At 38.5% G+C, this 15437-nt stretch overlaps 1 protein-coding gene and 1 long non-coding RNA gene across 5 annotated transcripts; one reads left to right on the top strand and one right to left on the bottom strand.

Annotated features, from left to right (window-relative positions):
* Nucleotides 1-1205: 1205 nt before the first annotated feature.
* On the bottom strand, nucleotides 1206-14538 carry tox4b (TOX high mobility group box family member 4 b). Of its 4 annotated transcripts, none has more exons than XM_083532864.1 (9): nucleotides 14385-14538; nucleotides 9302-9415; nucleotides 7238-7510; nucleotides 5531-5791; nucleotides 5011-5328; nucleotides 4769-4849; nucleotides 4036-4665; nucleotides 3710-3864; nucleotides 1206-2388 (listed from the first exon to the last, which is right to left on the bottom strand). In XM_083532864.1, the coding sequence occupies exons 1-9, from the start codon at nucleotides 14388-14390 to the stop codon at nucleotides 2331-2333; spliced, it is 1896 nt and encodes a 631-aa protein (XP_083388990.1). In that variant the 5' UTR covers nucleotides 14391-14538; the 3' UTR covers nucleotides 1206-2330. The 4 variants fall into 4 exon arrangements, with proteins under 4 accessions (XP_083388990.1, XP_083388991.1, XP_083388988.1 ...); XM_083532865.1 differs by having other exon boundaries at nucleotides 9347-9415; XM_083532862.1 differs by lacking the exon at nucleotides 14385-14538 and adding an exon at nucleotides 11236-11370.
* LOC310721405 lies at nucleotides 7314-11830 on the top strand. Its single transcript, XR_014532026.1, has 3 exons — nucleotides 7314-8799; nucleotides 9193-10962; nucleotides 11094-11830. It is a non-coding gene; the product is annotated as an uncharacterized lncRNA (long non-coding RNA).
* Nucleotides 14539-15437: the final 899 nt, after the last annotated feature.

Here is a 15437-nt window from a genome sequence, read left to right as displayed (position 1 = left end):
GGGCCATAACAAGTGTGTGTGTGTGTATTGGATGAGCTATGTGTTGTGTCTAATTAGGGGATAAAGCCCTTCTTTGCAAGAGCTGTTTACCCTTAGTCCTATTTTCTTTGTAAAAAAAAAAGGTTGTTGCAGTGATGTTTTGACTGCGAGAGTGGCTAATGAAAGAAAGAGGCTCTGCTTGACTCACAATGATCATTGCTGTTTTTCTCATTCATCACAACAACACAGCATAGGGACATCTGTGGGAGTACACAGAGAGAGGGTTTCATACACACATACATTTATTTATTTATATATATATATATATATATATATATATATATATATATATATATATATATATATATATATATATATACACAGTATATGAGCTGCCAATCTATTGAAATAAATTGATTTTATCACAATGAATACTTTGATTATCATGAGTTAACTCGTAATTAATCACAACTTAACCGTACATATTTATCGGTTCTAAATGTTTTAGTAATCTAATCAAAAATATGGATGCTTTATGTGTTACTTATTAGTGAAACTATACCCAACATAGAGTGGAGACATTTAAAAGATTTCAATGGTCATAGATGTTTTTTAAAGAACTTGCTCATGTCTATGAGACATGAAAAAAAGGACATAGAAATACCAGGTTCCCATTACATCTCTTACTTTGCACTGTGCAATTTACTCATACCTGTATACATTTTCAGATGACAGGGCAGCTCATAACTATTGTAAATGTTTTAAATTATGTAAATAATCAGGACACCGAAAGGAACTTTTTCTATGTTTTTACACGGACTGTTTTAATTGCCGGATTTTGGTGCTTGATTTGATACTTGGCGCATCAGTAAAACAAATATTTACCGATTTAAATAAAAAAGGTTTAGTGATTATAAGATTCTTCGTTGGAGTATATAATATATATATAATTTTTTTAAATATCTGAGTAAAGGAGGGACATCGTGAATAAATGTGTTGCGTTGAAGGTTTTAATTTCACCTCATATTTTTAAAAATAAAAATTGTCAAACAAATTCCCGCTGCGTTAATCGCATTAATAAAAATTAGTGCTGTTAAAATGAATTTGCATTAACGCATTATGTACATACGTATGTATGTACTGTATGTATCTATAAAATCACACAACTAAGCTACCACTCTCCACTCACATATGAGCTCAAGAAGCAATACACAAAACACAAGAGACTCATGCATGATGTTTATTTTGCATGAAAATGTCTACTTCACTGATTGCAAGATAGTAAAAAAAAAAAAAAAAAAACCAAAAAAAATAAATTTTTGCAACAGAATATAAAATAGAAATTCTGCAATTTGTCTCCAACAAACCTCTCTCCTACTGGTTGTAAAATAAAGAACCAACTCCATTATGGGAAATAAAACACTGATCTTTTTCATGTGGCAGGAGATGATCATAATTAAAAAATTGCCTCATTGTTCAAAATAGTGTATCTTACCCATGCCAATGTTTTCACTAGAGCATCAATTCAGAGTCTTTTGTGTACTCACTATGATTCGAGTTTGGAAATGTTTAATTACAGTTGTACGTAACAGAACTAGTCCTTCAGATTTTCCATTTTGCCCAATTGGAAATACAATTGCACATTTTGGGAGCACTACAATTTATTGAACTTGAAAAAAGTCTTGCATTGTCCTTTTACAATTCCAGTTTTTATCATATTTAACAAATTATAAAATAAAAAAACAAACAAACAAACAAAAAAAAACCCTGTGGTACCTTTTTAATGAGCCATTTTGTATTGAATTGTATATTTTTCTTTCCTCAAAATGTTCAACACTTTTTCCACTCCACAAAGAATTTGACTGGTTGAGGGGAATTTTTTTGGGTGTAAAAATTTGGGATAAAGAGACTGAACTAATAACTGGCAAAGTTACTTAGGTTTTATTTTTTTCTTCCAAAATTCTTTTTTTCCCCCCCAAAGAAATTCTACATTTCAACCAGCATTTTGCTTTCTTTCAAGGTTTCCCCCCTAAAACTGGTACATTTAATGATATTTTTTTCCATAAATTCCAAACCAATATCACATTTAAATTGTACCTTAATGAATTGACCGTGTTGCCTGTTGTACAGTTAATAAGTTCACTGTACACATACAGGTAGGTGTACTGCTGCTGACCGGTGAACTCATCTCTTTAAAATCACCACCCTCACTGTTAGCTTGAGATGGAAGTACTGATAAGCAACAACCGATTCAAAAATATTCCTCTCAAAATCTATCTATAAATACACACTCCACATTCTTTCTCTCTCTGCCTTCATCCCTGCATCGCTGGATGATCTGTAGCTGGGTTTTAAGTGACTGTGGTGAAGTTCTGTCCTCTGATCGCACACCAGGCCATGAACACGTCCCTGAGGGAAAAGAGCAAAGAAAACGGTGCTCAGCTAAACTGCAAATATAAAACAAGTTGACAAGGTGATGGTCATGAAAAACCTGAACATGTTTAAATTACTGTGTAAAAATAATAGTATTTAGATACATTTAATCTATAATATTTATTTTTATTCATTATTATTTAACAAGTAAAATAACATATAGTAGTGGTGTAATAGTACACGTATTCGTGAACACGGCTTTCTGTTCGGTTCACATGTTTATTGGAATGATGATAATAATAATAATAATGATAATAATATGATGCAGGGGGGAGTGGTGGCTCCAGCGGTTAAGGCGCTGGGTTGTCGATCGGAAGGTCTGGGGTTCAAGCCCCGGTATCGCCAAGCTGCCACTCTTGGGCCCTTGAGCAAGGCCCTTAACCCTCTATGCTCCGGGGGTCCCTTACGAGGGAAATATCAAGGTCCGTGACGTCGGAGTGACGTGGGGCCGCCTTCCCGTGGGCTCACCACCTGCAGGAGGAACCGTAAGGGACGGTGCTGTGAGGATTGGGCAGCAGTCGAAGGCGGGGGCCTGCTTAGACTGCTGCCTCCGCGACCCGAATTACGGATAAGCGGGAGAAAATGAATGAATGAATGAATGAATGATGCAATCATTTTTACGTGAGGAACATTAAGTTAAAATCTGAGTTCCTTCAAAAATATATTAATATATTTATGTCCAGCTTCAAGAGTTTCTTGTAAAAAGGAGAAAATCCTGACAATTCTGCATATCGAGGGAGTGAATGGATGAGGGATGGAAGGAATGAAGACATTTGTTAAAGTATGTTGTAATAAGTAGAACAGTTAAGTAAATCTTTAGAATATAAAATATATAAAATGCTTGTGTGTTACATTTAATATTTTATATTCTAAAGATTATATAAATATAATATATAACTATTTACATAAATATATAACTATTTAATATATATATTTTTTTATATTTATAAAATTTTATTTAATCAAATTAATGTGCTAATTTAATAAATTACTCAATGTAATCAATATAACAAAAGTGTTTGGAATTAATTAGATTTATTCTATTTTATTTGTATACATTTAATTTTTTTAATAAAAAGATCAAATATTTTATATATTATTTACCAAAGCAGGCATGTTATTTTAACTGTTTTAAATATGTAAACTGTTGATGTCTACAAATGTTAATAATAATAATAATAATAAAAATAATAAACTGTTTATTACAAGCAATATTATGTTTAGCAATTAAACCGTATAATATGTATAATAACATTATAATATGCATATTATTGCACGCCTGTGTATGTTTCCACACCTGCAATGCGTGGCCACACACTCGTTGCTACAGTATTCTCTGTCCCAGTCTTTGCTCTCGACTGGTGGGTTGTTGCAACCAGCACGAACACACACAGCATGACCTGAAGAGGAAGTCAACTCATGTGCTGGAGAGCTGTTCAGCTCTACCTCCATCTGAGAAAGAAGAAAGTAAGAACAAGAATTAAAAATTGTAATAAAAGATTTGTCAGTTCAAAGTCCCCCACTTTCAAAAAAATGAAAATGAAGAATGAGGGAGGGAGGAGGAACATCAGTCATTACTGGCCAATATGAGCATGCTAATTCTAATGTAATTATTTGTCATACCCCTTCCTCTGACTCGGCGCTGATTATATTAGCAGACTGCGCCACGTCCACTTCCATGGTGGCGCCATCTGCTGATGCATCTGTGGCACTATGTACGATAATGGGTGTGGCCACATCTGCCTGGGCAGGGGCAGGAACTATCTTGATCTGCAGAGGAGGAGGAGGTGTGGAGGCAAAGGGGGCGGCGGCCTGGCCGACCGCACCCCCTCCACGAGGTTTGGCCTGAAGTGGCGGCGGGGCAACAGAATGCACCATCTGCTGGAGGCGTGGGGGCGGCGGTGTGTTTTGCATCTGCTGCAGGGGTGGCGGCTGGCGGGCTGAAGGCTGCTTGGGGATGATGATCTTGGTGACTATAGGCAGAGCCGGGGTCTGCGTGGTGGGCGGAGCCGAAGGAGCAGGCGGCTTGTGGGCGCCCGTGCGAGACCGCGTAGTCACCTGCGGCAGGTCGATGATGATGTTCGACGTGCAAATGTTGGTGATAGTGTTGTTGTCGGGTGCATGCACCGGAATGCGGTTCGAGCGTGTGGGTGTGGGCTGTGGGGGCAGAGCCTCAGAGGCAGGAGTCACAATGGGAGCCACAACAGGAGGGGAGGGTGGAGAAGGCGCAGTGTCCAGCACTTCAATAGTGGGCTGCAAAAGGTCAAAAAGGATTAGAAATACGATTTCACCAGTATACCACGGTTTCGTTAGTATTTGTTCACTTCAGCAGTATGACTGGCTGACTGCATGTTACCTGTGATAGCTGACTGGCTCTGTACGCTGCCAGGGCTTTAAGATATTCCTTCTTTGCAGCTTCAGTCTTCCTCTTATAGACCTGAAGCACAAACAGCATAACCAAACAGAGTCATTAGAAATAACTGCTACCTCAACAATTTTTCGGGCGAATGTGGCTTATTCAATAAACACAAAAATTACATTTTGCCAATTGGAAGCCAATTATCGTCCGGAAAACTCAATCAATTAAGAAAGTCACACCTGCTTCTGCTCCTCCCCGAGACTGTCCCACATGGAAGCGACAATCTTGGACACCTCTCCAAACGTGGCGTTGGGGTTCTGGCCCTTGATAGCTGCCTGTGTATCACGGAAGAACAACGCATAAGCTGAAACTGGCTTCTGGGGCTCATTGGGGTCTTTTTTCTTCTTGCCTTTTTTGGCCCCTCCTCCAACACCTACAGCTTTACGGGCCAAGGTGGGTGGTACTGAAGACATAGACATGGCAGGTTGTTCTGAGAGAGCAGGTGAGAGAGAGATAACACCGGGAGAGACAGAGAGAGGGGACTCCACCAGTACGCTCTTCTGGGTCAAAAGGAGAAGGACACAAGGAGGAAAGGAACGGGACAGAAGGAATGACCATTAGTGTCTATTAGATTTCAATTTTCAAGACTTTATATTGTAGTTTAATAGGACCTGTCAAGATGTTTTACGATGTTTGTGACCATGCACATTGAGTTCAATTCAGTATACTTGAACTTGTGATCTGAACTGAGGCACTCACCCTTCGGAAGTCGTCCATGTCGTCGTCCTGTAGGGATTCTGAAGGTGAGCCTGTAGCCGATAGTGGCTGGTCAGGTGAGTGTGTGCGGGTCAGAATGGTCCCGGCCCCTAGACTAAGACCCAGCTGGGCACTAAGCTCTGACTGGTCAATGGTGGTCAGTGGATTGTGCCCCAGCAGGGCATGATTCATGTCTTGTAGTGGAACGTCGATGGTCATGGGGGAGGAGCTGCTGAACTGCGAGCCAATTGGATGTCCAAGATCCTGCAAGAAACATGTTCAGTTTTAGAACCGATTCTCTTCAAGAAAAGAGGTGAACGTGTTGGCTATATTCACTGTTTCAACTGTTAACTTATTTCAACAAATATATGTATATTCTAGTAGAATTAGAAAACTTGAAAAAATCATATTAAATGACCACAAATACATGTCACTTTTGGCTACTTTCACATAATACACTTCTGTGTTATCTTCACATTTGCACCTTTTCAGTATTATTGGAATATCTGACACAGCAAACCGTAAGTGTACGTTCCGCACTTGTGTAAGAGACATAACTTTTCCACCATGCAGAATCAGCTGAAAAAACAGGTGACGCCGTCCAACCAGAGCAATGGTGCAGAAAAAAAAAACTAAAGCCGACTGCTCCTCAAAAACTGTTAAAAATAGTGTCCCAGGCTTCAAGTCTTCCCTTTTAAATCCAGCCTTATAAAAACTATACTGTCAAAAGTATTGGGTCACCTGACCTTTCCTGTTATATTTGTTTCTTTTCCAAACTGTTACCAAAAATCTGAAGGCACTATAGGTCTTTAGATGCGCTGTTATAAAATTTTCCATTCACTTGAACCTGGAAACCAAAACCTGTTCCAGCACTGTGATGCCCCTGTGCACAAACTGAGCTCTTTGAAGATCTGGTTTACATTCTTTGAAGAGGAAGATCTTGAGTGGCCTGCTATAGAGCTCTAATCTCATCCCTACTGAACACCTCACCTACATCATTAATAGCCTCTCTCAATACCCTTGTGGCTAATGAACACAAGTAATTATGGTGTTTTAAATTACATAAATCATCAGGACACCAAACAGAACTTTTACTATGTTTCCACACGGACGGTTTTAACTGCCGGATGTTTGCATCATGGCGGAATTTTGAGGTTTGTTGTGAGACTTTCCGCAAAAGTAAAACAAATTTTTGGTGATTACAAAGTTTTTTTTTTTTTTTTTTTCTCAATTCTTTTTATTGAAAAATCAACAATCACAGATACAAAAATGTAAACAACAAAGTTTTTTTTTATATATACATCTGAATTAAGAAAGTGAACGCCGTGAATAAACGTGTGTTGTGTTAAAGGTTTAAATTTCGCCTCTTTCGCAATTATTCGCTTAGATTTTTCGTAAAAATTATCACACAAATGCATGCTGCATTAATCATGCGTTAATAAGATTAGTGGCGTTTAAATTAATCTGCGGTAACGCGTTAATTTTGACAGCCCTGATATTTATATTGGATTTATTTATAAACATTGCTATTTGTACTTCCGAAGCTAACTGCGTTTCATTAACCCTGTACTACACACAATGACAATGTTGAATCTAATCTATACACATATTGGATCTCCAGCACATCTCCACATCTCCAGCAGACCTATTTGAATATATTAGGAACCTACCACCCAGTCAAACATCTTACACTGATAGAGGTTTCCTCACCATTCCCAGAGTTGATCCCAACATCGGTCCACCTCCCTGCTGGGTCATCAGGCTCAAATGCTCAAGCCCTTGTGTTGTTGGATTAACAAAAGTTGAAGCGAAGGAAGGGTCGTCACCCTGCACCACAGCATTGCTGGGGACGACAGGGGCTGAACCCCTCTCCAGCTCTCCGAAGTGTGACACCACATCTGAAACGCTGAGAGCCGAGTCGGGGTCCAGGGAGATAGGGGGAATCTCAAACTCTTCATCACCCAAATTTGGTGTGTGGAAAGTCTGCAGGAGGAAGATGATCAGGTTGCAGATGCACACAGAATACAAAAATTACCAGTTGACCAAATCTGTAATAGTTATACAGTTATCATTTTAATACGTAACGTAATAATAAGACATTTTTCTGATTTGTCCGTATTTTTTTGTACAGACTGCCAGTGTGAACATTAAATAAAGATGCATCACTATTAGTAGCAATAAATAAATGACCTAAAAAATCTGAAAAAAGTCAATGCGAACTTTCGAGAAGTGTCTTGTCAATTTGTTGGTGCAGACTACAGTTGCAAAATTGGATTTTCAAAAATGAAAACTTTACATTGGAATTATTGGGAATATATGGAAATGAATAGGAATAAACTAGGAATTGCATGTTAGCCTATAAAAGGTAACTTAAATGTAGTTGAAAAATAAAATCTTGCAGAATAATGTTGGTTAAAACAACCAGAATTATTGCAATTTCAATTTAATTTATCAATCACATGTACACAGCACATTTAGTGCAGAACTATTAAGACCATATCTCCTACATGCACTGTAACACAACGCACCCATTTATTAAAACCTGCACACAAAATTATGTATATATAAAAAAATATTTATCTTGGAAAGATTTTATGTAAATTGCATACAGTTTTGTTTAAAGCTTCCTTGTGCTGTATGTAAGCACAAAATTATACTAACAATTAAATCAAAATAAAAGTCTTTTTTTTTTTTTTTTTTTTAATCTGTATCAGTTTGCATGCAGAGGCAGTTTATGACCAAACAAATATTTATATTTACATTTGTATATAATAAAGCTTATAGAAATTTCCCAAAATTCAAAATAAATTCCCATAAATTCAAACATTTCCAACATGGGAAATTTGCTAAATTCCCTGAACAGAGTTCCCATAGAAAGTTTGAGATTTTCTGCCCCTTTGCAACTATAGTGTAGACAAACAAATACCTGTATATCAGAAAATCCAGAAATGGAGACAAAGAACACATATTACTAAACTAATATTTTACCTCAGGAAAAATATTACTTCAGTAAAAGTACAAATGTTTTTGCCTTCAAATTTACTTAAGAATCCAAAGTGCTATGATTTATTACAGCTATAAAATTTTCCTATTATTTTTGTCACAAAACTTTTGCTTAATTAACTCAGTTTATGTAAAAAGACTCTCTTAGCACAACAATCTATTAATAGACTGATATTGATGAGACAAACACTGATTCAAACAGTCAGTTAGTTTCTTTCATTGTTCATTCCTCTTAGAAATGATCTGCCTGCTGTATCTGATGCTGAACTGTACGTTTATGATAAGTATATACCACCAAGCGCCAATCAAAACAAGTTGCTATAAAAAGGATTGACTGATTTCACTTTGAAATGTAGTGAAGTAAAAGTTTCCCCAACTGGAAATAATTCTGTAAAGTACAAATACATGAGAGAAATGACATTTACTGTCTACCACTGATTAAAAAGGATCTTTTCTCATCACTGGGATAACTTTTGTACCTTTTTAATGTACCTTTGCATTGGAAAGGTGGATACAGTAGATCCCCTGAGTGAAGGTTTTTAGTGTGCACTAGATGCACTCACACTTCTAGATAAAAGGTACACACTATCAGGGAACCTCTTTAATACCTGTAAAGCATCACTTCAAAATAAATGTGTAGCCAAGAGAGTCTCCACAACTAGAGGCAAGTCGACAAACACTTAATTCTAGTTTTAAGATTGGGATTTCAGTGTGCAAAACGTGAACAATAACACGGACAGAAAGAAGTAAAACACTATGTACGCAAAGCACCTCGGCATCCTGGATTCGAAGGGAGTATGTGGAGTGGAGAGGTACCTCGGAGGAGGACAGGAAAGGGTGGCCCTCTCCACTGATGGGCAAAAAGTTGTCGCTTCCTCCGGGAAACTGAAAATGAATCCAAAACAAATAATCCAAAATGAGACAGGCGTCGAAGGGAACAAAAAAGTTGCACATTCATTATTATAACAGACATTGTTAATATTGACCAAACATTCTTTTGATCCCCTGCCTCTCCATCGACAATTCTTCAATGTTTAATTCAAATCATGTCTTCAATTTTCACACATTGTTGCCAGGGGAATTTAGCCCTTCGCTAAATATGTATCCCACTGCCTGAAGACCCAGTACACAATTTTATTCTAATATCATAATGTTAAAGATCTAGGGTAAGCTAGCTAAACAGTTACACACTTTCTCCTAGAATTTCTTAGCAATACCACATCCACTGTAAAAAAAAAAAAAAAAAAAAAAAAAAAGACGAGCAAGAGCTCTTGAACTTGATTGCAGAAGCCAAGAACAAAAAAAAAACCGAAACAGTAAACAAACCCAAAAAAACCCCAAAAAAACAAACAAAAAACCCCATAGTGTTGTAAAACATGATTTTGTGCATCATATTCTGAAGAAACTGGGAAAATTTTTAGTCTGCATCATACACGTCTGTGATGATCTATGCAGATGCTGTCTCGAGTCATGAGGGGTGGGGGGGGTTCTGACTACTGGACTTCTGGTATATTCTTGAACTATAATCATTGATCCATTACACGATTGAGTCTCAAAAAAATATTTAATTATCGTTTTATTATAATTTCCGACTGTTAGAACTTCACATCACCCCAGATTGAATTAAGACCCAGTTGTCTCTCCTCATGTGGTCAATTTATCGCTGTCTGGGAAAACTGGGACCAGAGTTTTATGCCAGTGGAGATGATAACTGAAGCCCCGCTGATAAACGAATCCAATCCGAAGACAGCTAAAGTCCTGCTGTGACATTACGTCTCTCAGACATAGTGAAATTACAGCATCACTCATAAGTCATGTACTTTTAAGGTATTTGGCTGTTTGACTTACATTATCAGTGCTGGTCAAAATTTAGGAAACACCTCGTCTTTTTTTTTGACACATGCACGTTCCTTTTTGCAACAAACTAGTTAAAAGGCAAAAACACACAAGAATTTGAACCGAAAGAAAGTGGAGAGACGAGTCGAAAAAAGGACAACACGAGAGACGTTAGCAGACAATCAAACATGGAGGTGGAAGCTTAAAGGTTTGGGGTTGTTTTAGAGCAGGGAAAGTTGAAGACTTGTCAGATAAAATAAAATACTGAACCAATATGGCAACCATTCCATACTTCAACACCATGCAATTGTGTTTGGACTGCAGCTAAACTCCAACATTCAACAAGACAACGAGCCAAAAGCATACGCCCGAGCCAGGTAAGTGTTATTCAGAAAACAAACATTTGACTGGATTGGTAAATAATAGAAATGCCTGCCCCGTCACTGCACCTAAATCCTGTTTAACTGCTCTGGGATGAATAGGTTTGCAAGAAGGAAATCTCCATATGGTGAACACCTCTGGAAGGTTTTACAGGCGACACGGCAAAGTATTTAAACTGAATGTTTGGAGAAATTAACGGTCCAGATGCCGAGAGCGTGTAAAGCTGTTACTTGTGATTTTTATATATTTGTTTGATCACTTAAATAAAAACAAACAAAAAAAAAATAGTTTGTTGCATAAACAAATGGAGCATGCATGCAAACACCAGGTGTTTCCATTTTGACAGGTACTGAGGAGGTAAAGGTCATTGCTCAAAACCACAGCCCTGGAAGCCTGTTGGTGCAGAGATTTTAACCCACAACCTTCTGATCAGCAGTCCAACACGTTCACACCACTGACATGCATTTTTGAAGGATTACAGCGATCACCTTTTGAACAGTATCGAATCCGTTAAAGGCTTGTGCGTCCAGGAACTCGGGATCCCCCGGCTGTCCGGTGCCATCGGTCAGATCCGAGTAAAAATTCAGATCCATCTGATGACCTATCTGAGCATGCGCAAAAGACAATGAAATATGAACCGCAGGATGACGCCGGCGGGGTCGCCTCGAAAATCCGCCGGGTGAGCTGGTTTCCAAATGGTTTTTGTTTTATCCAGTTGACCCAGGCCAGGTTCACTCCTGGGCCTGAAATAACCCGGGTTAAATCCACAAGGCACTCTCGCACACGACTCGGGCTGTCGCGCACGACTGACGCATAGTGCGTTGCGCGTAGCACGCGGCCGCTTGCACGACTTCCGGCGTCGTGAATCCGTGCAAAAAAAAAAAAAAGAAAAAAAAAAAAAGACGGCGATCGGAATCGTTTATGTCTATAAAAAACAACAACAAAAGAAAGCAACAGAAATCCACCAGGCAAATGTGCTAGCAGATTGTCTCCCTGCTAACACTGTTTCCTTTTGAATGACAACCACATGGGGGGAGGATTAAACACACGGACACTGGCTACAGCCAAAATCCACCTTCCGCAGTATGGGAAGATCGAGCATCTCACACCCCCTGTTGTCTGACTCCACCCATGCCAAAGCAGGTGCTTTTATATACACACAGCCCTGCAAGCAGCATATATGTAATTACAGAAAAGAATTAAACATTACAGTGTCTTCCATGTTTATACAACAGTATTTAATCATTCATATATCACACTCTGCCTGTCACTTCTCTAACTTGTTAGAGCGCTGTCAGTCGACTTCAAATCCCGTCAGATCGGTCCGAAACATCGGATCGCATTACACACAGGAGGATTTCTCCCCTTCACTCCTTCTCCTGTTCTTCTCCTTCTTCGCTCTGCGTCCTGCCACAGGCTGCTCAATCAAACCCGAGATACGGATTCGACCTCACAACTTGAGACGCTCCAAAACAGGGGAGGTAACGATGCTCATACTATTTAACACGTGTGGGGGAAAAAAAAAACTGGACTTCATAGACTTGACGCAAATCAAGCAGAACGCACAACTACCCTCGATCGTTCGGGTTACACGCAGGAAACAGAGGAAAAAAACAGGAGTCGCGTTGCCGGAAATAACACCCTCCCCCTATTAGTGAAGTGGAACAGTCCGTAAGGGGCCGAGCAGAGCCGGCTCAGCCTAATTGATTCAGTGTGATTCTTGAATCAGAGATGAGCTTATTAAAAGACACAATGGCATAGTAGTGATATACTTATAACATGCAATACTAAGCATGCATTTACCATTGTATTGAAAGGCAAGACTTTATATTGATAAGGCAAAATCTACCTTTTCAGTGGTGGGCTTTGCGTTTCACACCAAGGCCTTCAGTAATGTCCATACCTCTTAATACAATCATTTTGACACAACCATCAATATTACAGAGAAACACACTATAACAGAGTGCCGCATCACAGACAGGTATCTCATACAGCGAGAACGAACGCCGTTACTAAAGCAAGAAAGCCAATGAACACTATTCAACTAGTCTCCTTTCACTGCAGCCACAGCTGCACCACCCACATACATCATCTCTAGCAGAAGCATTTTACTGCAAAATTTGCTAAATTACTACTGGTTTTTAATGCATTTTTATAGTTCCTTTCGAGTTCTTTAACCCCGGGGATTACGGTTGTTCTGGGGATTTGAAATGAAGGCAAATTCTGTGTTTTAATGCAAATTCTACAGACGAGAATACAAAAAAATGGTTCCTAAAAAAGCCTAAAAACTATTTCAAACTGGTTGACCGTTCCTAACAATGTCTAGATGTTCTGAAAATGGCCTTGTAAGTAAATCTGAGACAAAAATAATTACTTCTCCTGTGTTAGGCATTATGGTAAAAAAAAAAAAAAAAAAAAGCTATTACATAATACTAATATATTTGAGATTGCGCAGTTTACTACAGACTTAGTTTGCGAGCTCCACCAAGATCTGAAAAATGTGCATGTTTTGTACGCCTGCTAAATGGACCCGGTGATGCCAACTCGACTCTAATTGGTTGAAGCAACAGCTTCATTGTCATGTATTTGAAGCTATAGGTGCCGGCACTGTTGATTCTGAAGGCCTCAAGGCAAATTCCTTTGACCCTGGCAACGTGATGGCTGAAATACGATTGGACAACATGAACAGACACTACTGGAATCAGCGTAACCAAGAGAAAAGCTATGAAAAAGCTAGAAATGAAAATAATAGACAGAAATAATTGTATACATTTATGGAAAAGTATATTAAAACGCAAGTCTGTGATTATGACGATCCGCCACTGCTTGTTATATATATAAAAAATAGTCTACTAATAGAAAACTTGTGTTGGCCTATTTAATTAATCAATTTATATTATAATTTTATATATATATATATATTATTTTTTTTATTTTTTTCAATTCAAGCTGATTTAAAAAATAAATGATTCTGAATTTTTTATATTAATATTTAATCAGATGAAAAAAAAAATACAGGATTCAGATCACACTGAAAGCAAAAGGAGTCAGGGTTTCATTGTTCAGTCATCTACCACTAAATTCTCTATACTTCACGTTCTCTCATCTCCAGTTACAATAATCACACCAGATCAGATGCTCCATGTGAAATATTTTTCTAATATCAAGCCTGATATTTACACCCCAGAACCTTGAATTAAACCCCACAGGTTCTAGCTCTACCATGATTCAGGAAACACCCCACAGAAGGTTCAGGAAACTTGTGAGATTTCAATGAAGATCGAGAAGAAGCTTGAAGTTCCTAACTCGGTTTTATTAACTCGAAGAGCAGAATCATGAAGTTGTGCTGTGACTGTTGATCGAACGAAGTCAATATTCCCAACTAGTGTAAAGGAAAGTCGTTTTCTGGAAGCAGATGATCCTCCAGCTGGTTTGAGACTAGCTGCTAGGAGGCTAAGAACAAGGAAGTTAGTTGTTGAGGAGCGCTCTGGGTCTGGTGGCTTTCTTTCTTTCCAGTAAACTCCTTTTTTTCATGGACAATCAAGAGGAACAAAGTGTGAACTAAGATGTCGGAGGTGGAGAAGGGACCAGACAGATGAGCTATTGACAGTGAGTAACTCTCGGCTTCTCTTCTTACCTCCATACTCGCCCTGAAAACGACACGGATTCGCCTTCAAAACTCCAACCAAAGCGACTCAAAGCGCTAAAAAAAAAAAAAAAAAAAACTATAACATGGCAGCCGGTTTCCGGGTTAACAGCGGACATGGCGTCACCCACTGCCGCGGTTTTATTTATTTAATTTATTGATTGTTTATATGCTTTTACGACATTTGGGAACTTCCGACTTGGAGTCTACTACTTTTTTTTCACCAGGATTTGGAAATACAATACAATACAATATACCGTGAACTCAATGAGACGGCTGTTGTTGTTGTTGTTGTTGTTTTTTTTGTTCTGAGCGCTGCGATGTTGAAATGACGTCATGAAATCGAACTTGGAATCGGAGTTGCGCTCAAAAGTATGGCTCCTACTTGGAAGTCGGAAATCTTTCGATTTCTTTATGAACGCAGCACAAAAAAAGAATGAAAAAAGAATTAAAAGCACTTCCGAACAAAAAATCCGAGTCTATCTATCTATCTATCTATCTATCTATCTATCTATCTATCTATCTATCTATCTATCTATCTATCTATCTATCCATTTAGTCATCCATCATCTATTCATTCAACTATTTATCCATTTATTTTTTCCATTAATTCATTCAATTATTTATTAATCCACCCATCAGTTCATTCATTCACCCAGGCATTTATTCATTAATTTACATCTGCTCACACATTTTAAATTGTGCTCTTCTTCTTTCGGCTGCTCCCATTAGGGGTTGCCACAGCGGATCATCCGTCTCCATACCCACTGTCCTCTACATCTGCCCATGTCCAAACCATCTCAGTCACACCTCCCTCAACTTGTCTCCAAAATGTCCTACATGCACGATCCCTCTAATAAACTAATTTCTAATCCTGTCCATCGTCGTCACTCCCAACGAAAACCTCAACATCTTCAGCTCTGCTACCTCCAGCTCCACCTCCTGTCTTTTACTCAATGCCACTGGCTCTAAACCATACAACATCTTAGTCTCACCACAGTCCTATAAACTTTCCCATTTTACTCTCACAGATACTCTTCTATT

The sequence above is a fragment of the Silurus aristotelis genome, assembly GCF_946808225.1.
Source record: "Silurus aristotelis genome assembly, chromosome: 27".
Taxonomy (NCBI): domain Eukaryota; kingdom Metazoa; phylum Chordata; class Actinopteri; order Siluriformes; family Siluridae; genus Silurus; species Silurus aristotelis.
The sequence above is the reverse complement of the archived record's forward strand: the minus strand, read 5'-3'. Positions and strand labels throughout refer to the sequence as shown.

What these genes read in the sequence shown, in the direction of transcription:
- tox4b (XM_083532862.1), bottom strand. Translation starts at nt 11,340, where the DNA reads ATGGATCTGAATTTTTACTCGGATCTGACCGATGGCACCGGACAGCCG. An exon ending in TCGGGGAGGAGCAGAAGCAG is followed by an intron (nt 4,850 to 5,010) that starts GTGTGACTTTCT and finishes TTTGTGCTTCAG; the next exon opens with GTCTATAAGAGGAAGACTGA. An exon ending in GCGCCGAGTCAGAGGAAGGG is followed by an intron (nt 3,865 to 4,035) that starts GTATGACAAATA and finishes CTTCTTTCTCAG; the next exon opens with ATGGAGGTAGAGCTGAACAG.